The 23,020-nt window shown below is 46.7% G+C and overlaps 1 protein-coding gene across 5 annotated transcripts in view; it reads left to right on the top strand.

The window, feature by feature from the left end:
• Nucleotides 1–23,020, top strand: part of rtkna (rhotekin a) — a 57,243-nt gene that overhangs the window by 24,659 nt on the left and 9,564 nt on the right. For 4 of the 5 annotated variants that reach the window (XM_060054322.1, XM_060054320.1, XM_060054323.1 and 1 more), the window contains exons 2-4: nucleotides 19,510–19,771; nucleotides 20,150–20,203; nucleotides 22,799–22,916. In XM_060054322.1, coding sequence (XP_059910305.1) covers nucleotides 19,510–19,771; nucleotides 20,150–20,203; nucleotides 22,799–22,916 — 434 coding nt within the window. Of the gene's footprint in view, nucleotides 1–1,912; nucleotides 2,597–19,509; nucleotides 19,772–20,149; nucleotides 20,204–22,798; nucleotides 22,917–23,020 lie in introns of those variants that run through there. The other variant, XM_060054324.1, reaches the window with a different exon arrangement.

Below are 23,020 nucleotides of genomic sequence, written 5' to 3'. Positions count from 1 at the left end.
ATGGCCTTCATACGGTATGTCATTAGGTGTGTCCATCAAGGATTTACTTTCTTTCTTCCTTTTTCAGTTCTTCTTCACTTTCATCCAGTCTATGGTTGACACCACTACAGGCAGTAGGTGAACCCATAACCCAAATATGACAGACTGCATCAGTCTGTCATATTTGACCTGTGCAAAGCAACAGAAAGAAGGGGAAACAGCGCCTCTGTGTCTCCAGTGTGTGTGCGGAGGAAGAGAATCACCCAGGGTGTTGGTTCCCAGTATAGCATGGACAGGAAGTTTGTGGAGGAAACAAGCTCCTGTTCTAGTGACTCAATAGGAAGCTGCTGATGCCCCCTCGATGGGAAGCCCTGACAGCTTCAAGGAATGTGTCTCATCATCCAGAGGAACGTCATGCATTCCCACTGCCGAAACGGATGGCTATCGTTTCCGCCTCTTGTCCCCCCGGGGTATGCTAGCATCATATTGTTGTGATTCTGCGGAAACGCAGGAATGAGATTATTTTTGCTCCTAATTTGGTCAATGCCTTTCGCTGCCCTCCTCCACGCCCCTCAGTCTGTTAACGACGAGAGTTAAGAGTTTTCATGACTGTCTGTGAATTATTTGGGTGTGAATCATGCTTACGCGAGGTATTAAGATAAGTATGTGTACTGGTTATATTCATTGGCTTCCATGTGTTTTCCCTGAAATGTTCTATTTTGTTCATGAATGTTATTTTGTTCTATACTTTTAGAAAATGTTTGATGGATGATCCGCTGAAGGTATATCTCTTGCCTGTCCCCCATCAGCCAGGGAGATACCAGCTCCTCGCTGCTAGTGATACCGCAATCTGATTATCAGTGGGATATGTACAGCACTATAAGCAATGGAGGAGAGGAAGAGAGAGAGATGAGGAGAGAGAGCTGTCGGCACTTGACCGGTTGGCCCCTTCTACCGTTGCACGTGGGAGTCGCATCAGAGTGCTGCGGTAAAGCGGTTACAGTGACAAAGCGTTCTCCCTCCCTCCCTCCCTCCTTCCTCCTCGGCCACCATTGTATCCACAGGGGTGGACTGCTGCGTCCTTTGATAGACGTACCATTCAATCGCCTGGTAGTGGGGCCTCTCGGCTGCCCTTTTGCTGTTCATGCGACGTCAAGCATGCCCAGGCTCTCTCTGATACACCCCCCCCCCCCACACACACACACAAACACACCCCAGCTCCCCCAATACCATCCCATCCTCCCACTGCTCCTCTGCTGTCTCCCTCCTCTTCCTGTCTTCAGTGCTCAGCCAAGAACAACAGATTCTGGATATCGATTTTTGTCGAGGTATTATGAATGAATGGTATTTTCATTGTAACTTATCCCCAGCCGACTAGAGTGAGGCTATGTGAGAATGTGTTTATTTTTCATCATTTGGTGTTTTGGAGATTTACCTATAGTCAAATGACTAAATACCAATATAAATATTGTTGTGACTGATAAATCCAAACCGATTTCTTTTACGTTTTTCGTTTTGCTCAGCTGCATTTTCCGTCTCTACCTGCAGTTCATTTCCAGTGTCAAGGAAAAAAGTGCTTCACTGTGGAGTGCACCAATTACTACACACGGGCCATGGCAGGGGAAATACTCCAAATCTGTCAATCTTGAACACACTAGGTCAAGTGGTTGAAGTGAAGACAAGAATAGAGCACTTTATTCTAAAGCGTATGGAAATGATATGCATTCAGAGGATTATTGTATACAAGTCTGTCACCCCAAGTGTGTAACCTGTAGGTGACTTTTTTTGTAGGTCTATTGTTAGATTCAGCCAAACTGGTTTTATTCTATTACTATTACTGCCTTTCTATATATTCATCAACAGAAGTAAAGATAGTCAGAAGAAGTCAAGAAATTGTAAGCTTTATAAGATATGCAAAGTGTCCAAATATAAAGACGCATTATGTTATGCAAAGACGTGTCTTTTTAAATAATTGAGAATTGGTCTTGAGTGATAAACAAAGGGATGGAGAGAAAGTTGGAGAGACTCAGAGAGAAAGAGAGCTCGTTTTAGCCTCAACTGAAATAGGCTACTGTACATTGAATGACACGCGTGTTGAGTGTGAGCAAAGAGCCTGGATTTTAAGTCGCGTACACCCGCCTCCTCACCAAAGCCTTTCGGTTGGTTCTTGAGACGGTCAATCTTGAGCCACCCCGGCGCTTCAGTGTGCTTCTGTATCGAAGCACCGGAGGCTCTGCGTGGTTGAATGCAGTGCGGGTTATTGTCTTATTCAAAACCGTTACCCCGCAGCCGCCTTTCAGGTGTTAAGCACCGTGTATGTGTGTAGCACTAGTTAGACCATTAAAAGAAAAAACTTCTGAGAGTTTTTCCAGCACTTTTTTGACAACACGTCACGGATCTATCTCTCGAGGAAAATCTGACACAAGCGTCCCGGACATTACACGGACCGAGGCGGCGTGGAGCTAGCGTCCTGTGTGATGAATGCTCGACGAGGGTTTGACCAAACTGCAGTCATGACGAGGAGCCGGGCAGAACAGGGCATTGCGTAAGCAGCGCACGAGCTGCCAGTTTGCCAGAGTTGGTGCGCGCGAGGATGAATAACTCGAAAGATCAAACGGTAAGTCGTTTTGCTTTCGTTACAATGTCACACTATGTATCGACAAAGAGTGTGTATTGTGTTGCGGTCTTCTCAACGCGACACACTTTAGGATACAATTCCCAGCTAAATCACAACACATCACGTCAACGACTCCACGCGGAGCTGTGCTACTGTACACGAGCTCAGCGGGAAGGTCCCGGTTGAACAGGATTGAACAGGTCTTTGGTTTCAATGCACCCGGTTGGGAGATGCCTATGCACAAGTCTCTTCGTCTCGGTTAGATACGGAGGCACACCTACCATCCACTGACAGCCATGACAGCCGCCGGACGCTAATTGGTTTAGCCTACATCCCATCTCTGCCTCGCTCATCTCACGTTCTCTACATGCGTGCTAGCAAACAGCCTGTTATGTACAAACAGTTTATCCTGAATACTTTCAAGTTTGAAGTAATGTTGGGAAATAGCTTTAGTCATGGGTCTCTTCAAAGCTGTCTTCAACATATGTTCTCATGTTTCCCAGAACGGGAACAACAATGTGACCAGTATGGCTCCTACAGCCATTATGACTTACGTCTCCCACTCGTCATTCTTTCCCTGGTCTCCAGGGGAAGTGTTTGCTATATATGTCTTGCATGTTATGTGCTAGGGTCTCTTATGAATAGTTTGTCTTGTGCTCCAATTTTAGAAACGCAACAAAAGACAAGAATAACCACACACACACACACACACACACACACACACACACACACACACACACACACACACACACACACACACACACACACACACACACACACACACACACGCAAAGAAACCGAGGCTCACATTTTCTTGTCCGATTATTCCTCTTACGTGCTGTAGCCAGAAGGCTTAAGTTGTGTATCCAAGTTGCAGCGGTTTGAGTCGGAGTTCATGTGATCCAACAGACCAGTGTAGTGGTGGTGTAATTGACCTCTTGATCAGCTGAAATGCATCCCACTCTCTGATTGCCCCGCTCACATAATGACAGACAGAGACTAACAGACATGGGTATGTTTGCCCTCATGTTGATTTTAAAGGTTACCCACATCCATTTCCATTTCTAGGATAGAGTCCTTGGTTGTGGCTGTGTGGATGTGCACTCGGGGCTCAGCGTGAATGCACCAAAGTCATGTCTCGATTCTGTATCGGCGCTTGAGTCAAGTCTCTGACCATAAGGAGGGAAAAGGTTCGCCCAGTGACATCACACTAATGTGTTTACCAGTCATGGGTTCACTGGGATCCACAGCTCTGCTGGTCCGGTTCCCCTCCTGTTGAAAACATATGGTTTGGAGCTCATAATATCGGTTCATTTTGTAGTGCATCAATACTGGAAAAGTATGAGACATGTTGGTGTGTGTGTGTGTGTTTGTGTAGCAGTCATGAAAGCCTGCTGGCCTTCAACTGTCTGACAATCAATACGGGGGCTCACTGAAGAGAGTCAGCCTGCGGCCACTTCTTCCTCCGTCGTTCTCTTTGCGGCGCGCTGTAGCGCTTATCTCTAGTATGGGTAAGGTGTTGTTATTCTCCAGCACTGCTGCTTTCCAATCACCTCTGCAGCCTTGTGTGTGCGTGTTTGTGTGGGGATATCTGTATGTAGGGCTGCAGCAGCAGTATATGATATTGTGTGTATTTTCATCTGCCGATATCAGCCCTTGTCTTTGAGGGGAGGGGTGCACTGTGATTGGTCCACGATACTGTATACGCTGTGATGGGCAGTACGCCCTCAGCCGCAGCAATATTCGAGGAACTATAAGCCATTACTCTGCTCAATAGCATGACCAAGGTGTGTGCGTGTGTGTGTGTGTGTGTGTAGTCTGTGTGCGTGGGTGAGTTTGTCCTTTACCCTAGTGTCCAAGGAATAGTGTGACAAATGAGCCATTTATAGCCAGCTGCATGGCAATATTGCCTCCTCCTCCTCCTCCACATTCCCAATTATACATCTTTTGATTGAAAATGCACAGAAGTGGAGATGCTGCCCATCTCTTTCTCCCTCCCTTCTGCTATACTGCGATCCATCTCACCTTTTGTCTTAACTTTAACCCTTCCTCTCACACCCTGTCCCTCCCCCTGTCAGTATCCCTTATTGGTCGTTGTCGCTGGCATTGATTCCTGTCCCCCTACCTTTCCCTGACGCGCTAACTCAACCCAACGTGCGCCAAGAAAACGTCCCCAGCGCTCTTCGACAGAGCTGCGGCCACACTGCTGTCCACTCCCATTCTACCCCTCTCCCTCTCTCCCACCCTCACATACACACACCTCCGGCCTCCATTTTCAGTAGAAGGAGCAACAGAGGCCACACTGGGGTCGTTTTGTGGACAAAGTCGCCCAGAGAGGAAGGACGGCAGCTTTCGCATGGGGAAAGGAGCAATAGGAGCATGCACAGGAGTAGGAGGAGGAGGAGGTGGACGGGGAGGAGGAGATGGAGGTGGAGGAGGTGGAGGAGGAGGAGATGGAGGAGATGGAGGAGGAGGAGGACGGGGAGGAGGACGGGGAGGAGGACGGGGAGGAGGAGGAGGAGGAGGAGGAGGAGGAGATGGAGGAGGAGATGAGGGTGTAAGAGGCTGACACAGGGAAAAGGAGACAGTGGGCTGGCGTGTAGTCGGTGGCTTGTTATATCATCAGTCATCCATCAGAGCTCCCTGTTTACACGCCGGCGGAGGATGCTGATGTGACGGGAGCTGTAGAGACCGCTGGTCTGTCCGACTTACGGACAGGCTGCTGGAGGAAAGCAATTTGTCTGGCAATGCCGATGTCAGACGGGACTGAGTGATGGCTATGGAGATAAGGGACTGGGAGACAAGGGAGGCCAAACAGATGGGGAGTGAATGCAGAGCTGACCGTTGGTGGTACAGAAATACAGACTGTAGCCGCGCCTGTTAGGCCTGTCACCGGCCTGTACCCCGGCCCAGGCAGATGCTATGATGTCTGTCAGCTACTGAGCACAGTGTGTGTGTGTGTGTGTGTGTGTGTGTGTGTGTGTGTGTGTGTGTGTGTGTGTGTGTGTGTGTGTGTGTGTGTGTGTGTGTGTGTGTGTGTGTGTGTGTGTGTGTGTGTGTGTGTGCGCGTGTGCGATCACACTGCTTATTTTGTTTGTTTAGTAGAATTGCTCCTGTATCTGAGACGAGGAGATTGCAAACAAGGTAGAGGGCCGAGGCATTCTAACAAACACACACACACCATGGCCCCGGGCTTATTGGGCCTTTACTCCCATCCCAATGCATGGTTAAGGTGTGATGGGTACTGGGGCTCTAATACAACCCTTTTATCCATTCTTCCCCAGTGGCCGATGAAATGCACTTATAGAATCAATGGTAACCCGATCACCAGGCTGAGCTGTACACACACACAAAGACGCAGAGATACCACAGACACGGCTCCCATACTGTATTCACTCACACATCTCTGCAGAAGCAACAAACTCCATGAAACCACCACTGCATGCAAATAGGATTCCGGTAGGTTGTTTGGGTAGGTGGGTAGGTAGTTGCGAGGTAGGTAGTAGGGCTGAACGATTTATCGAATTCAAATCGATATCGCGATGTAGTAGAACGTGGTATGCAAATCGCAAAGGCTGCAATTGAATAAAAAAAAAAAAGCAAAGTGATTTGTTACCGTTACTGACTGGAAATCAGTGCAATTCATTTATTAAGTAAATTTATTTGTTAAGTAAAGAAGTTTATAATATAAACATAAGGAAATAAATAAATTATAAAAATCGCACATTAAATCTCAATCGCAATATTGGTCAAAATAATCGCAATTAGATTATTTCCCCAAATCGTTCAGGTAGGTAGGTGGGTGGTTGGCATCGTAATACAACAACAATGCCCCTGCTTATAAAGGTTGTACTTGCCCTGCACAATGCAAGTCAAAATTGTGTAATGTACTACTATGCCTTATGCAGCTTTTGGTTGATATGGACTTAGTGTGGACTTAGTGTTTCTGCTCCTCCAGAGTTTGGGGTGTTATCTGTCATGAGGGGGACACACTTATCATGGGTCTGTCGAAGGCACTAGTTCCACACTCCTGCATATGAATCTGTATATAGTAGGGCTATATGTTAACTGGTAGGGGACCAGGAGCGGCTGTGTGCTTGTTCATAAGAGGAGGTATTATATGGAGATGAAGAGCACGTCTGGGTCTAGTGCTGTCCCGATAATTTTTTCATATTTAAAGGGATAGAATAAGTATAGAAGTGTGAGGTTTGTGTGTGTCTTCTTCTAGTGTGTTGCACTTTATGTAAATTAGAGGTCGGAAGGGCGTTCAACTCTATTTTATGCAGTTCAGAAGATAAGGTCTTTCTCATACACTCACACAACACACATACACACACACCATGATTAATTTTATGTCAGCCCTTGTACTTTTTTGGCGGTCAATCACGACATGCCTTCATCTTCCTTGCACACACACACACACACACACACACACACACACACACACACACACACACACACACACACACACACACACACACACACACACACACACACACACACACACACACACACACACACACACACACACGTTGAGAGTGTGTGCCATTAGCAACTGGAGCTGAGTGTAAGTGCTGTGTATGGCGTAAAGTAGCAGGGAGGAGGACTGTAAGATACACAGAGTGGATCTCCTCTTACATACAGCCTGTATGACACTAATATGGCTGCACCATTTATCAAACCCTTTGAAACGTATACACTCTGTACTTGTACTACCTTTTGATACCTATACGTCAAGCGACTCATAATTCACGGCCATCCAAAATGAACGGCCTATAGAGTAGGGACATAAACCCCACGTTTTGATGGTTGGACATCGCCTAACATGTAACAACAACGCACAGGAAACCTGAATCTTCACATTCATCTCATGTGGTTTGTCTTTTGTCTTTGCTTACAGTGGCTATGAGCCTAGAATGTACAGTAATCCCACAACGGACTTCATGTTTGATTAAATTGATGCTGCATTGTCTCTGATCTTCAACATCCTGTAGGGAGAGGATCTTTAGACCTCCACCTTCAGCATTTCAGTTTGACATTTCACCGATATTTCCCCTCTCCCTTATCCATTAACTCTCTTTCCTGTCGTTTGTTTAATTATTGGCCATTTCTGACTGTAATGTAATTGATAGTGGGTTCATGGTCAGAGAGATCATTGATTATTTAAACACAGCCTCGCTTCACAGAACCTGTGATTTGTACTTCCTGGTTTTTCTCATTTCCTCCATGGACCCCAGGGCTCTGATTGGTCAATGGTGTCCAAGGACACCCTCACTGCTTCCCCGCAGAGCGACTGCTGTCCCTTCATTATAATTAGGTGTGTGCGTGAATGTGTGACTGTAGGACTTGCTTGATGTATTTCCCCTCTAGGGCCCAACGTTTGTCCATCTCTCATGGTTATCTAGTGTATATATGTGCGTGTATATGGACAAAAAAGTCTATATCGGGAGCAGCAGCGATAAATAATGTAAACCGATAAAAGCAGCTCTAGTCCCAATTCTTGGATGAAACTGGGCTCAGGGATGATGGGGGGGTAGATGGAGTGTTGGAGAGGGCAGTTTCTATTGGTGATAATGGGTGATGAGATGGATAGCAAACGATGTAGAGAGGGAGATAGAATAGAGGTGTGTTATAGCGTACCACATGCAGCTGAATCACACATTTCTTCAGTATCACCGTATCATCACTAACCCTTGCTTATTTAAGATAAACTATTTCTGTTTGGTTGTGAAGGGTACTTTACCGGAGCACAGGGTTAGTAAGGAGAGATGGGACGCTCGGCTGGCTTAACGGGCAGATAGTAGATGATGCAAGAGGAGGAGGAGGAGGAGCAGGAAGCAGATTGGACATAGAATCACCTGGGGCCATCTGTCATTTGTAAGGTTCAGTTCACTGGTTGATTGAATTGTAACGCCACCTAGCAAGGCCTAAAGTCACAGACTGTCTTTTGAGGTAACAAAACACAAACACCACGTTATTTAACTATGGACTCTGGATAAACTGTAGTATTGAGGTGGAATCTAGAATAATCTAGAAGTTTATAATGTGTGAAACCATGTGCAGTTCACTACTATTTATGATCCTTCTCATGTGTAAGCGGGTTTCTGATGAGGGGAAAAGGTGAGTAGAGGGCTGACTGACTGGTGGTGGGTTTATGGGCTAGTTAGGCCGGCTGAGCTAATTAACCCTGATTTCCCCCATCCTGTTTCAAACACAGAGGAAAGCCGGGGATTACTGTGAGTAGGACTATGGACTTGTTTATAAAGCAGAGTGCCTTTGTCTGGCTGCCTGCATGCATGCGTGTGTGGGTTAACGACAGGTTCAAACTGCTAATCAGCTGTGTGTGTGTGTGTGTGTGTGTGTGTGTGTGTGTGTGTGTGTGTGTGTGTGTGTGTGTGTGTGTGTGTGTGTGTGTGTGTGTGTGTGTGTGTGTGTGTGTGTGTGTGTGTGTGTGTGTGTGTGTGTGTGTGTGCCTGACAGTGGTGGCTTGACACTCCAGCTCCCAGTAGGGGTACTTGACTGGGGACACTGGTGGTGCCCCTGCCTTCAAGAAACTCTCACACATGCCACACTCAATATTACTCTAGCTATACCACCTCCCTCCCACAATTAGCATTTGTGTCTGTCTAGCGCGTTTTGCACATGCAGTCTTACCCTGCAGAGCTCCAGAAAATGTTTGGATGGTCTTCATGTGCGGAGGGTCTTCATGTGTGCAGGGTCTTCATAGTCTTTATGTGTGGAGGGTCTTCATGGTCTTCATGTGTGCAGGGTCTTCGTGTGGATGGTCTTCATGGTCTTCATGTGTGGAGGGTCTTCATGGTCTTCATGTGTGGAGGGTCTTCACGTGTGGATGGTCTTCATGTGTGGAGGGTCTTCACGTGTGGATGGTCTTCATGGTCTTCATGTGTGGAGGGTCTTCGTGTGGATGGTCTTCATGTGTGGAGGGTCTTCATGGTCTTCATGTGTGGAGGGTCTTCATGTGTGGATGGTCTTCATGGTCTTCATGTGTGGAGGGTCTTCATGTGTGGATGTTAACAGGGATTGATATTCTGGGAAATCTCAGACGGCAATTAGAAGGCTCAAGACCTAATAGCATTCAGAGTCACTGCCGGTACAGCTGATGTGAATGAGAGCAGTCACACTGCCGGGCGAGGCAGGTAACGGCAGGTTACGCCCGTCTGACGTGAGACGCCTTCACGTGGCGCGAGAGATCCAATCACAAGACTCCGCCCAAGACGAGGCACCGCAGATGTTTATCTTAACGAATCAAAGCTTTTTGGGTGATCCGATTACAATATCGATGCAGAATATTTTGTTTGCAAATAAGCTCATTTATTCAGGAATGTCTGGAAACTGGACTTCTCTCGGTCCACCAGTTTTATGGAGACTGGCATCCATAAGGTTTGCGTAACCTCCATCTGCTGGGCCGGCCCTTGGCCGGTCTATCCCGGCATTGCTATGCCCTGTGTGAAAGTGAGCAAGACGGAAATATTTCCGAGCGTAGCTGCATGGGTTAATGGTGCAAATCCCCAGTGCGGCCTGAAAGGTTATCCCAGTCATTTAGCAGGAACTGTGTGTGTGAAAGGGGCTTAACAGCATTGCAACATCCTCAGCCATTAGCCCTTCTCCTCGTCTAAAACAAATCAATAGTCCACTATCGAACAATGTCTTGTTAGAGTGCCCTTAGTGTGCCTATGCAATGGTCAAAGGTGTTTCTTTGTTGTTGCTCTAGTGTTTGTGTCATTATATTATTATACATTTGTTATCTTGGATATAAATCCCAGCACCACATTTGTCACTGAAATGGGAACAGTCTTTATTGAAAGTGAAATTAAAACAAACCTCTGTATAATTGGTCTATGGCGACAGCATGACGTTGATTCTGCAGTAAATTTATTGACTACATCAATAGAATATTTAAATGATATTATCTAGGATTGATGCAGTGTATTTTGAATCATGTTTTCTTTTCATCATTATTCAGTATTTTCGGCTTTTCTGCCTCGGGCTTCACTGAAAGGCAAAGTTGCCGTTTGATTGGTAGTGACTGAAACCCCCCCCCACCCACCCCCTTCCACAGCTGGGGTCACCCGAGGTGTGCGGCTTGACGTTCCGCGGCGAGTGCTGTCAGTCAACATCACACCAGCGCCCAAATGGAGCTTGTTTACATGCTCGCAAACGTGCTTCTGACAAGAAAAGGCTCCAGTCCTCCTCCCTCCCTCCCTCCCTCCCTCCCTCCCTCCCATTAGGGGGAGGCAGGGAGGGGGAGGAGTTAGGCACATGTGTGAAAATCCCACCAGCGCTCACAAGCGCACACTTCTCAGTAAACAGCCTGTGCATGTAAATCAGAAGTGAGACCATTACCGTTCACACGTTACTTATGCACAGTGGATTCCAATGTGAAGGGAGAGTTTCAAATGCCTAAGGGCATTTCTTAATGTTACTAAAACCCCCTCTTAATTGCAAGTTATTCGCTGAAAAAAAAAGCAGGCAGACTTTGATCAGGGCCGATGGTGATTGGTCTGGTCTTCATGCCTTCATGCATTAATGCTTGCCTGCCCCCCGACCCCCTCGCCCATGGCCATGGCCCCCTGGCTATTAGGAAAAGCTGGCTAATCAGCTAACAAGGCAGCTTGAACTTGTGTAATGGTCAATGGCCCTCTGCCAAACGGAAAGTGTGTGTGTGTGTGTGTGTGTGTGTGTGTGTGTGTGTGTGTGTGTGTGTGTGTGTGTGTGTGTGTGTGTGTGTGTGTGTGTGTGTGTGTGTGTGTGTGTGTGTGTGTGTGTGTGTGTGTGTGTGTGTGTGTCGTTAATTTATTAATTGCCACTTGCAATCTCGCAAACAGTCAGTGTGTTTCCAAGTGTGTGTCTGTGCATGTTTGTGTGCAGGCAATACGGCTCCCCTTTGGATTCAATGCAGTGGTGGTTCAAAAGCTCTTTCCTGTCTAATCTGCTTTGAAAGCCACTAGAATGCGAACGCAGTCCCCGGGCAGAACATGGTCTCTCTTTCTCTCTCCCCATTGGTCCCCTCCAAGTTTAGACACAGTCGCGGCCTGTTGGCTTTCCAGACAATCAGCCTCTGTCAGACCCTCTGGCTCATGGATTCATAACTCATTTGATTCCCTTAGTCAGTGCATGAATTTGCTATTCTTCTTTTGCTCCGCTCTCTCACCCTAAGCGTCTCGTTATCGCAGACCATAGTAGCCTTATTGTCTAGTAAATGCAGACCTGCTGTTCCCCTCAGGGCTGGAGAGGTTGTAGGAGGGATGCGGTTGTATTTACTGTTGGTTGCATTGAGTTTCTGTTTATTTGTTTAACTTGGCTCCATTTTTATTTATGAGCGTGGGGCCTCCTATGCACAGCCTTTCAGCATTAAAAGTTAATGCTGTGGGATGGTTGGAGATCGCACGCAAACACAGACACACAACGTACACATACACAACATATCCACGTACAAATTTGCATACACACACAACATATGCATGCTTACAGAAGTGTAAATACACATCCCTCATGCATGCACACTTATAGGATACCCTTGATATACTCCTGCGGTATACTACTACTGCTGGCTTCTGCTGTGTTGGAGTTTGATAATGCAGTGCTATTCAGGCCAAGTGTGGTACTTGAACTCACTCCAGGGCCATTGGCATGTACAGGCTTTAGTGTAGTGATAAACCATGCGTTGATCACTGCCCGGGTGATTCTGTCTCCTCTGTGCGCTATGTGAAGGTAGCTTCATTATTTAACAGCTCATTTGGAAACATTTGTGTGCAAATTATTCACCAGCTTCTTGAGCCAACGCACAATTAGTCAATCCAATAGAGTACTAAAGTGTGACGACACGTTTCCATAGCAACCGATTTTCGGTTGTGGCATAGGGTTTCCCCTTTCCCCATTTTCTATAAAACATCAATGTTTTATAGAAAATGAAAGTTTTTTTTTTTTAATTGATTTGCGAGTTTGCTTTACCAATGAGGAAGTAATATTGAGAATAGATTGTCTTCATATCTATAAAAAAATATATATTTTCATTTTGAAAGAAACGACATATGGCAGCAATGAGAAACGCCAGAGTGGGAAACGCCATCTCTCGCTCGCCGTTGTTTAGAACTGAAAACCCGGTTGCCAGGACAACGTGACGTTTTCACTTTAGTACTCTATAGATGCAACAGCCAACCCCCGTACACAGTCAAGCTCATTCTGCCTTTCTGTGTACAATGTCCTGCTCGATCTCCCTCCCCAGTGCTCTCTCTCTGTGTGTCTGAACGTCCCTGGGCTGGGACTCAGTTGTACTAACTGAACACTGCCTTTGTGCGAGAACAGCTGGCTGTAAAGTTATTGGGCGACGCTCGTACACGCGCGCACACGGACACACACACGGACACACACACGGACACACACACACACACACTCTGTTTGCTGTGCGTGCCGGCCTCAATGGTCTCTGTTGTTGGTGGGTCGTTAAATACATGAGCGGCCGGGGAGGTGTGCCCCTGTTGTAACTTTATGACAGAGGACTGGTGCTGCTGCTGCTGCCCCTTATAGCTCCACAGCTCCTACCCCCGTCATGACATCACCATGTTGGCCCCAGCAGTGGGGTACTACCGTATTTTCCTGTGTGTGTCTGTATGTGTGGGGGTGTATGTCCTGGCGCTGAATATACAGTAGTTGCACAATGTTTTGGCGGGTGTTTTGCAGCCATAAATAGGAGCATGCAAACCTCCAGTATGGCTCTCTCTCGCTCGCTCGTCTATGTTCCACCTCTGTCTCTCAACCGGCCCCGTTCAAACCCGTGGCCTCTGTGTGTTGTTCTACTGCAGCTGCAATCTGCAACACTGTTGGGACTGTCGCCGCGTGTGTGGGATGGAGACAGAGGGTCCATGTGTTGCCCGTAAATCACTGTCTGCAATATGTCTGCCTTTCCTTGTCTTGCCGTTGTGTTGTGCGATTTATCTGTCTCCCTCCGGTTCAATCCCCCCTTCCCTCCCAGCCAGGCTCCATCCCTTTCCGATGATCCACGAGAGCACCTGTCGTTTCCATTTGGTGTCTCCACCTCCACGTCTCTCCCTTTACACCAGACGTAGTTCACCTCCCTCCCCTCCCCTATTCCCTTTACAGCCCCTGCTGCCTCCATCTTTCCCCAGAACTGTGCTCTGGTGGTGGGAGGGAGGTGAGGGAGGAGGGAGAGGGAGAGTAACGGAAGCGGGCTTGGAGGCAGGCGAGGCACATAGCTGTGGCCGGCTAATTGAAAGGCAGCTCGTTCTCCTGGTCCAATGTATGGGAGGGGTCAGGCATCCACCAGAGAGTGTGTGTGTGTGTGTGTGTGTGTGTGTGTATGCGTGGGTGTGAGTGTTGGTTTAGGTGTGTGTTCACTGTTAGAGTGTTAGGAGTGCATTGTTTACCGCTGATTATATTTGTTATTTCTTTCTTTGTCCCCCCTCTCTCAAACTTGTATCCTTTTCATTGACGATTTTTCTCTCTCACCGTCTCTCTGTCTCTTGTTATGCTTGCTATCTCTCTCTATTTCTCTCAACAAATGTATTTGCATATTGGCATGACAAACAGTTTTGCATGGCTACAAAAGCATACAAAAACAAACTGTCTTCGATGTTGAATATGCAAATAAGAGAGAGAGTGAGAGTCATTAGTGTTGGTGTCATTCCATGTACTTGCTGCTACAGTGTTTTTCTCTCTCTTCCCCTCACGCCTCCCCTCCCTGTCTGTCCCTTTCTGTCTGTCTGTCTGTCTGTCCCCGTCTGTCCAGCTGTTGTATGCGCTCAGTGGAGCATGAGGGGTACTGCATCGCTGTGACAGCAGTGCTGTTGTCCCAGGCAGAGAGGAAGTGATCTCAGAGGACCGGTGCTTTCACAGTCCCACAGTCATGAATAAATCATTCAGCTCGGGATTCCTGTTTACCAGGGCAAGGGATATGATGTTTCCTACAGTTGTTTGCCTGTTACATAAAGGCACAATTTAGAATTGTGACATTGTTATTTGTTGAACTCAGTGTGCATTTCCCGATATTTTTTAAATTATTTAATCTTTTAAGAATAGTAAATTTGCAGCTGATGCATATGAATCTGCTCATTATCATAAATGAACACATTCTCTCCACAGTTCACTGTGTCTTGAATTAAACCCAAGTGCTTTAAATAAACCAGGTTTTCCTGCAGGTTTTATGGTCTCCTCAGGCTTTCACTCCTCTGAGTGTAGTCTACCCTGAGCAGTTAAAAGAACAATTAACAGTGGCTCTTAACAACTAATAACACTTATCTCACACACACACACACACACACACACACACACACACACACACACACACACACACACACACACACACACACACACACACACGTTGGAGGCCGAACCTTCTGGTCAGGAAAAGGGGTCAGGGATCGGGGATCTGAACAAGAAAGTTAAGCCGGGCGTAGCAACATGTCGTAAACAAACCATTAGACGCCATCTGTAGGGGCGGTGAACCTCCAGCCGACCTGGGACAGCGTGTTGTTGTGCTTTTGCTGGCTGTGTTTGTGGATGTAGGTGTCTGGATGAACATGCATGGCAGGGACAGCGATGTAAGAGAAGAGGTGGCCATCTGTTCACACACACACACACACACACACACACACACACACACACACACACACACACACACACACACACACACACACACACACACACACACACACACACACACACACACACACACACACACACACACACACACACACACACACACACCAACCAACCACCTGAAAAGCCTTGGGTGATGCTAGTCAGGAGACGTTGACTAATGAAAATGAACAATTACTGTCATCAGTTGATTTGACAATGAGTGATGCGATCGTTATGATATCACACACACTTGGAAATCTGCCTCCTCCTTTCTGGCAGTGATTTGTGTCTTTCACTCTATCTCCCTGAAGGACTCTTCAGAAGCTTTCCCTAACTCAGTTACTTTGACCTGTCTACCTCTTTTACAACCCTCTTCTGTTCTCCTTGTCCTCTCTCTCTTTCATCTACTCTCTTTTATTTGACCTGAAAATACCAACCCCTAGTCCACACCTCGCTGGATGCCTGGAACCCGTCCACACTTCCCTTCATTCTGTAGCTCTCTCTTTCCATTACGTCTCTCGCTCTCTTTCCTACTATCTCTCTCCCCCCTGCTGGTTCTGTCTGTCGCCTGGCTGCCCTCATCTTCATCTGTCGCCGTGGCTGGCACTGGCAGTCACACTGGCATGGTCCACTGGTCTGGCGGTCTGCAGGGTTTAGTGTGTGTGTGTGTGTGTGTGTGTGTGTGTGTGTGTGTGTGTGTGTGTGTGTGTGTGTGTGTGTGTGTGTGTGTGTGTGTGTGTGTGTGTGTGTGTGTGTGTGTGTGTGTGAGCAAGAGAGATGGGGTGTGGTGTTTGCATACATGTGGGGTTTGGTGGTTTTGCATGTGTGTGTGATGGAGATAAAGTGAGCAAATTGGTTTTATTTTGTGTCATCTACAGTGTTCCCTCGCTCGTTGCCTTATCCCCAAACCTATCAAGCATTTTGATTTGAGGCTGTTTCCCCTCTTTGCATTCACGAAACAGACAGACACACACACACAGAAACACAGACACAGACAGAATGGTGCATCTAGTGTCAGCGATCCAGAGTCAGCTGCTTTAGTCTGAGTGGACCCGAACTCACCGTGCAGGAGAAGGCCGCCATAAATCTTCTCTGCTATAAATCGTCTGCTATAAATACAGGACCTCTGCATGGAAGGATGGTGTGTATGTGTGTGTCTTTTCTTTGTGTGGGCTCCATTTCTCGCCTCCTCAGTCTTTAACCGGATATTTAAACGTTTTTAATGACTGTGAACTATTTAATAATTTAGGTCTACAGGTTTACAGGTTAATCCTAGGAGATTAGGGATGGAAACCAGTATTTGTTTGGGAATAACACCGTTATCTGCTGTGTTTGCATTCATTAGTGTAGTGGAACAGTTCAGCAGTCAATGTCCGGATCTAATTGAAGGAAAAAGGCCATTTTCTCCTTTCCCCGCTCCACTGTCTCTCCGTCTGTGACATGGCTACGGGCTGGACACTATCTCGCTCACTACAAACTCACTTCCATGTCACGTCTCTGTCGCCTGGCGCTTCTGAATGTGTTGAATGTCAAGCAGTCGGCGAGTCAGCCCCTGCGGCCCCTCACAAGAGTTCTTCCTGAGCCTTTTTTAAAGAGCTACGGTAAAGAGCAACTGCAGCCAATCAAACCACCACCATGTGACTAAACACATCATGCTCATGCTCCCATCCCTGGTCCCTGTGTCCATGGATTGTCGTCGAGCGGTGACCCATTTGCAATCAGTTTGCCCGACTGTTTGTTCTGCATTCCATTTTCCTTTGGGGTAAACAGCTGTTTAGTGTGCCAAGAAAAATGTCTGGCTGCTCGTTTGTTTTTTGCGTTGAAGTACTTTGGAAACTTTTCAAGTGCAACGCCTCTAGTCCGAGGTGTGTTGTCCAGAAGAAGGTGACCTAACCCTGTGTGTGTGTGTGTGTGTGTGTGTGTGTGTGTGTGTGTGTGTGTGTGTGTGTGTGTGTGTGTGTGTGTGTGTGTGTGTGTGTGTGTGTGTGTGTGGCGGAGAGGGGAAATAAATAAATGATTCAGTGGTAGTAAAGAAATTAATTAAAAGGGGGGAATGCTGCAGTACGACGGAGGGGTTTAAAGGAAGGGGAGCCGGCAGGGGAAGAAATAAAATGCTATGTTCAGTGGTATAAAATATTCATGACACACAATTTATCTCACATTTCGACGGTTTGTGTGAGACGGAGAGGGAGAGGGTTGAGGCAGTGGTAGAGGGAGAAGGAGAGGGAGAGAGAGGTAATAAACGAGAGCCATAAGGTGGTATATTTATCACGAGGAGAGATTGATGAGGCTGGGGCCAAAGTTAGACTGGTCATTTGTTATCAGAGTCAGGTTTGCTTCTGCCGCCATGCGGTGTGCCAGTGCATTTGTGTGTGTGTGTGTGTGTGTGTGTGTAAAAGCACAGGGTGCACAGAACACAGGATCACCATATTATTATTTTCAATTCATACCGGAATGTCCTTATTGCCCAAAATGTTTATTTGGCAGTTCAGTCTCAAAAGGCACACTCCAGTTCTCTCCACTTCTTTTTCCCTCCTATGTAATAGATTTATGAATTTATATATTATTAGCTTGTCTAAAGATAATGTTAGCTTAAGTGTGTGTGTGTGTGTGTGTGTGTGTGTGTGTGTGTGTGTGTGTGTGTGTGTGTGTGTGTGTGTGTGTGTGTGTGTGTGTGTGTGTGTGTGTGTGTGTGTGTGTGTGTGTGTGTGTGTGTGTGTGTGCACGTGAGGTGCATAATAGTGCTTTATTTAGTCACCAAAATAAAGGTTGACTTGGCCTAGATAAGCCATCTTGAATTCAGTAGAGTAAATGTTGTTTTTTCAAATACATAGCACATTGAAAGGGAGGGTCCTCTGTTGTGAAGTGTGTGTGCATGCATATTTGCTTTTGTGTGTGCGTGTGGCCATGAATACATATTTGGTGTCTGTACAGTGTTTGACCTCTTAAATCGTCATTATCTCCCCTGAGATGCGCTGTCAGGGTGTGTCTGTTTGGGTTCGTGTGTGTGCGTGTTCATCGGGTGAAGATAAATTATTCAGTATTTGTGTCTTCTAGTAATGGGGAGGCCGTAAGTTCATGTTCCCTCTTCCGCCCTGAGGACCGTGTGTGTATGAACACGCACTCACACGCCCACACCACACCATTGAACACAGACACTTTCAGGGACACACCCTGCTAATGTAGCCTCATGAAGCCGGCACTTCCCAGTAGACTTCACACATTCTCTTCGGGTCAAACGCCCTTCCCACACACTGCCATTATGTCAATAAAACCCCATCACTACATTCCGCTTCTTGGCTTTTTGGTGGGCCAGATAATAATAATCCTCATCCGCAGTTTGTCCATTCAAACATCGCAGCTGTGACTCCCTTTCTTAGTCTACTGCTACTAATGAACGTCTCTCTTTGTCAAGTATAGATACAAGCTCAGATAGGGGGTAACATGTTACTCCTCCCTGTTCACACCCATGTAATCATTCTTCCTTGCTCAGGTTCTCTTAATGTTTCACATCCACTGGCCCCAGGACAATTGTTCCAGTCCCTTGAAAGTTGGAATCCTCAGTTTGGAAAACCAAAGACTTGCGTTGCAAAAAAAAATGACAGCCACAATCCGTCATTGGCACTTGCGAGGGTGCGAGGGTGCCAAATAATGAACACAGGAGGAATTCATTTTTATGCAAATATGTACTTTTTTTTATCAATAGCCCCCTTTTTTTTTTTTTTTTGGCCGAGCAGGACAGTGAGATGAAAGTTTCACTGTCCCAGCTTCACTGTTTACTGGCTCCGGGGAATCGGACGACCCTTATTCATGAACCCTGACTCTATTTACATGACTGTATTACCCTCTCTCAACGTCTCTCTCCCTCTCCCTCTCCCTTCTCCCTCTCCCTCTCACTCTCTCTCCCTCTATATCTCTCCCTCTCTCTCCCTCTATATCTCTCCCTCTCCTCTATATCTCTCTCTCCCTCTACATCTCCCTCCCTCTATATCTCTCCCTCCCTCTATATCTCTCCCTCCCTCTATATCTCTCTCTCCCTCTATATCTCTCCCTCCCTCTATATCTCTCTCTCCCTCTATACCTCTCTCTCCCTCTACATCTCTCTCTCCCTCTATATCTCTCCCTCTCCTCTATATCTCTCCCTCTCCTCTATATCTCTCCCTCTCCTCTACATCTCTCCCTCCCTCTACATCTCTCTCTCCCTCTATATCTATCCCTCTCCTCTATATCTCTCCCTCCCTCTATATCTCTCCCTCCCTCTATATCTCTCCCTCCATCCTCCTCCTCTGTTACAGGACAGCGACATCCAGAGGAAGATCGACCATGAGATCCGGATGCGCGACGGGGCCTGCAAGCTGCTGGCGGCGTGCTCCCAGCGGGACCAGGCGCTGGAGGCGGCCAAGAGCCTGCAGACGTGCAGCACGCGGATCATGGCCTACATGTCGGAGCTCCAGCGCATGAAGGAGGCGCAGGTGATGCAGCGGGCCCCGCGCCGCGCCTCGGACGCCGGGGCCATTGAGGACCGGCTGCCCTGCAAAGGGAAGGTGGCCATCTCGGGTGAGTCCCACACATGCAAACACATGCACGCATTTATGAACATGCACGCATTGCATAAACGTGCACGCATGCAAAAACACATGCACACACGCAAAACGGATGCACGCATTTATAAACATGGACGCTTGTAAACACGTGCGCAAACGCAAACACGTGCACGCGCACAAACGCATGCACGTGCACTTACACACGCATGTCAACACACTCCCCTTCATTGTGTTTTTGAATAATTCATTTTATTCTGTATTACGATACACTTTTTAAATGTGCTATTACGTTGATTTATTTTGTACTATCATAACTGTCAAAGGGCTCAACTCTGTTTATTTTGCAGAGTGCATATCATCTTTAACCATCCTGTCTCTTTTGTGTTTTCAGATCTTCGCATCCCGCTCATGTGGAAGGACACAGAATACTTTAAGAACAAAGGAGGTACGGAGCCTGTGTGTGTGTGTGTGTGTGTGTGTGTGTGTGTGTGTGTGTGTGTGTGTGTGTGTGTGTGTGTGTGTGTGTGTGTGTGTGTGTGTGTGTGTGTGTGTGTGTGTGTGTGTGTGTGTGTGTGTGTGTGTGTGTGTGTGGGCCTATCAATTATTCACATATGAGGCCATGGGGATGAAGTGTGAAATGAATGATTTCGAGATGTCAAGTGCAGTTAGTGTAAATGCAACGCGAGGCGGCCTGGGCATTCTGTGGCCATTCCCAATGAGATTATTACAAAAATCGTCATCATCCTAATGTTATTATAGATCTGTGAAATAAAAATCATATACTTCAAAAATCATATACTTAAATAATTTACTCGAATTGATATCAAACCGGATGAAATCATGATTTGGTACACATACACAGACTGTGGACTATACTAGTGGACCATATGCTGTTCCTACACCCAGGTGCAGCATGGGAGCTGAACTAAGCGTTTCCTTGTATAGTAACATCTCGGAGTAAACGTCTGGCATAGATCCTTGCTTTTGGGACACCTAGTTTTGTATCGCTTTCGCGCTCGACTCTGGTCCTGAACTGGGTCATAGTTTATAGGACAGGATATTGGTGAGAAACAAGTGAGATCTATTGTTTGGTCCGCCAGGAATTAATCTGGGAACTTCTGTTTTATTTTTCTGTAGTTTTTTTGGAAATGGCTGCTTTTTCTGTGGTTGCTGTTTTCTATTGGAAGCTCCATTCGAACCTTTCTATTATCTTGTTTTTGGCTGTAATTCCATTCTCCTTAGCAAAAACCACTTCAGTGTTGGTGCCTCTCCCTGAAGCACCCAGATCGTTATCTTTATGACTATTCATCGAGGCGAACCCACTCATACTGAGGTTAATGCAGGTTCATCTGCCACCGTCGTTAATAGAGATCCCTCTGCTCCTATCTGCAGAGGGAAGTGTACCCATCCCTGTCTCTCTTTCCTCATATCCTCTAGCTGTGTTTGAAATCGTTCCCTATCACGGATATAGTGCACGATATAAGGTGCTCGCCATTTTGTAGTGGTGTTCGAATTCTCAGTGGTTAATTTCATGCACTATATAGTGCACTAAAAATACCCAAAATTTGAGTGTACATACGATGTTCCCAACATGTTACTCCCGTATACCACAATGCAATGCGGTCGTGTTTTTCCGGAGGACGAGAAGAAGCTGAAGAACCATGAAAACGAATACATTTAATGATGGAGTCTCCGGCTTACTTTTAGAAATGTCAACAATTTATTTGGGATTTAACATAGAAAATGTAACATTCAAAATTTATTTAAAAAAACTTGATAAAGGAAATGTAACATTTAACATCAATACAACCTCCAGCTTTCCTCGTGAGTGCCCGGTTTGTTTGCATGATGTGGACGCATCTGTCTGCGTCACACAAATACCCGGCGCATTTACTGACGCAAATGACGTTTAGAAATGTTCAGCGTAGTGTCCGAATTCTCGTTTGTTCGTTCCCTATATAGTGCACTATATCATGAACACTATATAGGGAGTAGTGAGTGAGTGAATATGGAACGATTTCGAACACAGCTTCTGTCTCTCTCTACCCAACCCTCTCTCTCTCTTTCCTCATGTCCTCTGTCTCTCTTTACCATCCCTCTCTCTCTCTTTCCTTATATCCTCTCTCTCTCTCTCTCTCTTTCCCTCCCCCCACTCTTATCTGGATTGCCCTCCATCTCCTGACGACCTTAATGGAATTAATCCGCACAACCTGTGCGTTTCATAACTCTGGAGACAGGTGCGAGGCTTTTAATGAGGCTTAACGAGGCCGATCGTCAAGGTCGTTAGAGGGGCGGGATGCAGGTGCGGTGGCGTCGAGCCCAGGGGAGCAGCAGAGACAAAGCTAGCCCGAGGCTAGCATGATGCTGGCACGAGGCTAGCATGAAGCTAGCACGAGGCTAGCTTCATGCTAGCATTACGCTAGCATGAAGCAAGCATGCGTCAAACGTCTTAAAAAACTTTTTGAAATATTACCAAATAAAGGTTCTTAATTTCAAGGTCGATAAGGAAGCGAGAGGTGGAAACTGGGAACTGCGACCTTAAATCAAGAGTGAAACGGATATTAGCGTGCGAGTGTGAAGTCCCTGCAGGCAACAGAACGCAGTAGTGTAATGTGGACATCTTAATCACATTTAAGACCTGTTTGAAGCATTTAAACATCGTAAGACACCCTGAGGCCAGAATAAAAACATTTTAATTATAATTCTAGATGTTATCAGCATGCAAAGCTGATAAACACTGAATCATCTCCTCACCCAACCCTGTTTCTCTGAACACAGCATTAATGCTGCCAGGGTCCTTTTGGTCATTGTTGTTGTTGTTGTTGTTTGCCCGAGGGGGGTAATAAACTCTTTCAGACACCCCCCTCCCCCCCCTCCTGTGTGTGTGTGTGTGTGTGTGTGTGTGTGTGTGTGTGTGTGTCAACTTTATTTAACAGAACAAACACGATTTCCTACGCTGGACTTCATGTCTTCCCCATTGTCTCCCGGTCACCCACCCTAAATCCTCCCGGTTATTCTCCTCTTTCCCGGTGTTTTCCAGAGCTCCACCGCTGTGCCGTCTTCTGCCTACTCCAGCTGGGCGGGGAGATCTTCGACACGGACATGGTGATGGTGGACCGCACGCTCACCGACATCTGCTTCGACAACACCATCGTCTTGTGAGTCATCTCCGTGTCTGGGCACGAAGTGCAGTCAAGTCACATTTATAGATTTTTTTTTTTTTAATAGATTAACATTTACAAAACAACCTGAGTGGAACCAA

Source organism: Gadus macrocephalus, chromosome 6 (assembly GCF_031168955.1).
Source record: "Gadus macrocephalus chromosome 6, ASM3116895v1".
NCBI lineage: Eukaryota > Metazoa > Chordata > Actinopteri > Gadiformes > Gadidae > Gadus > Gadus macrocephalus.
Note: the sequence above shows the minus strand (reverse complement) of the source record. Positions and strands in the feature narration are given on the sequence as shown.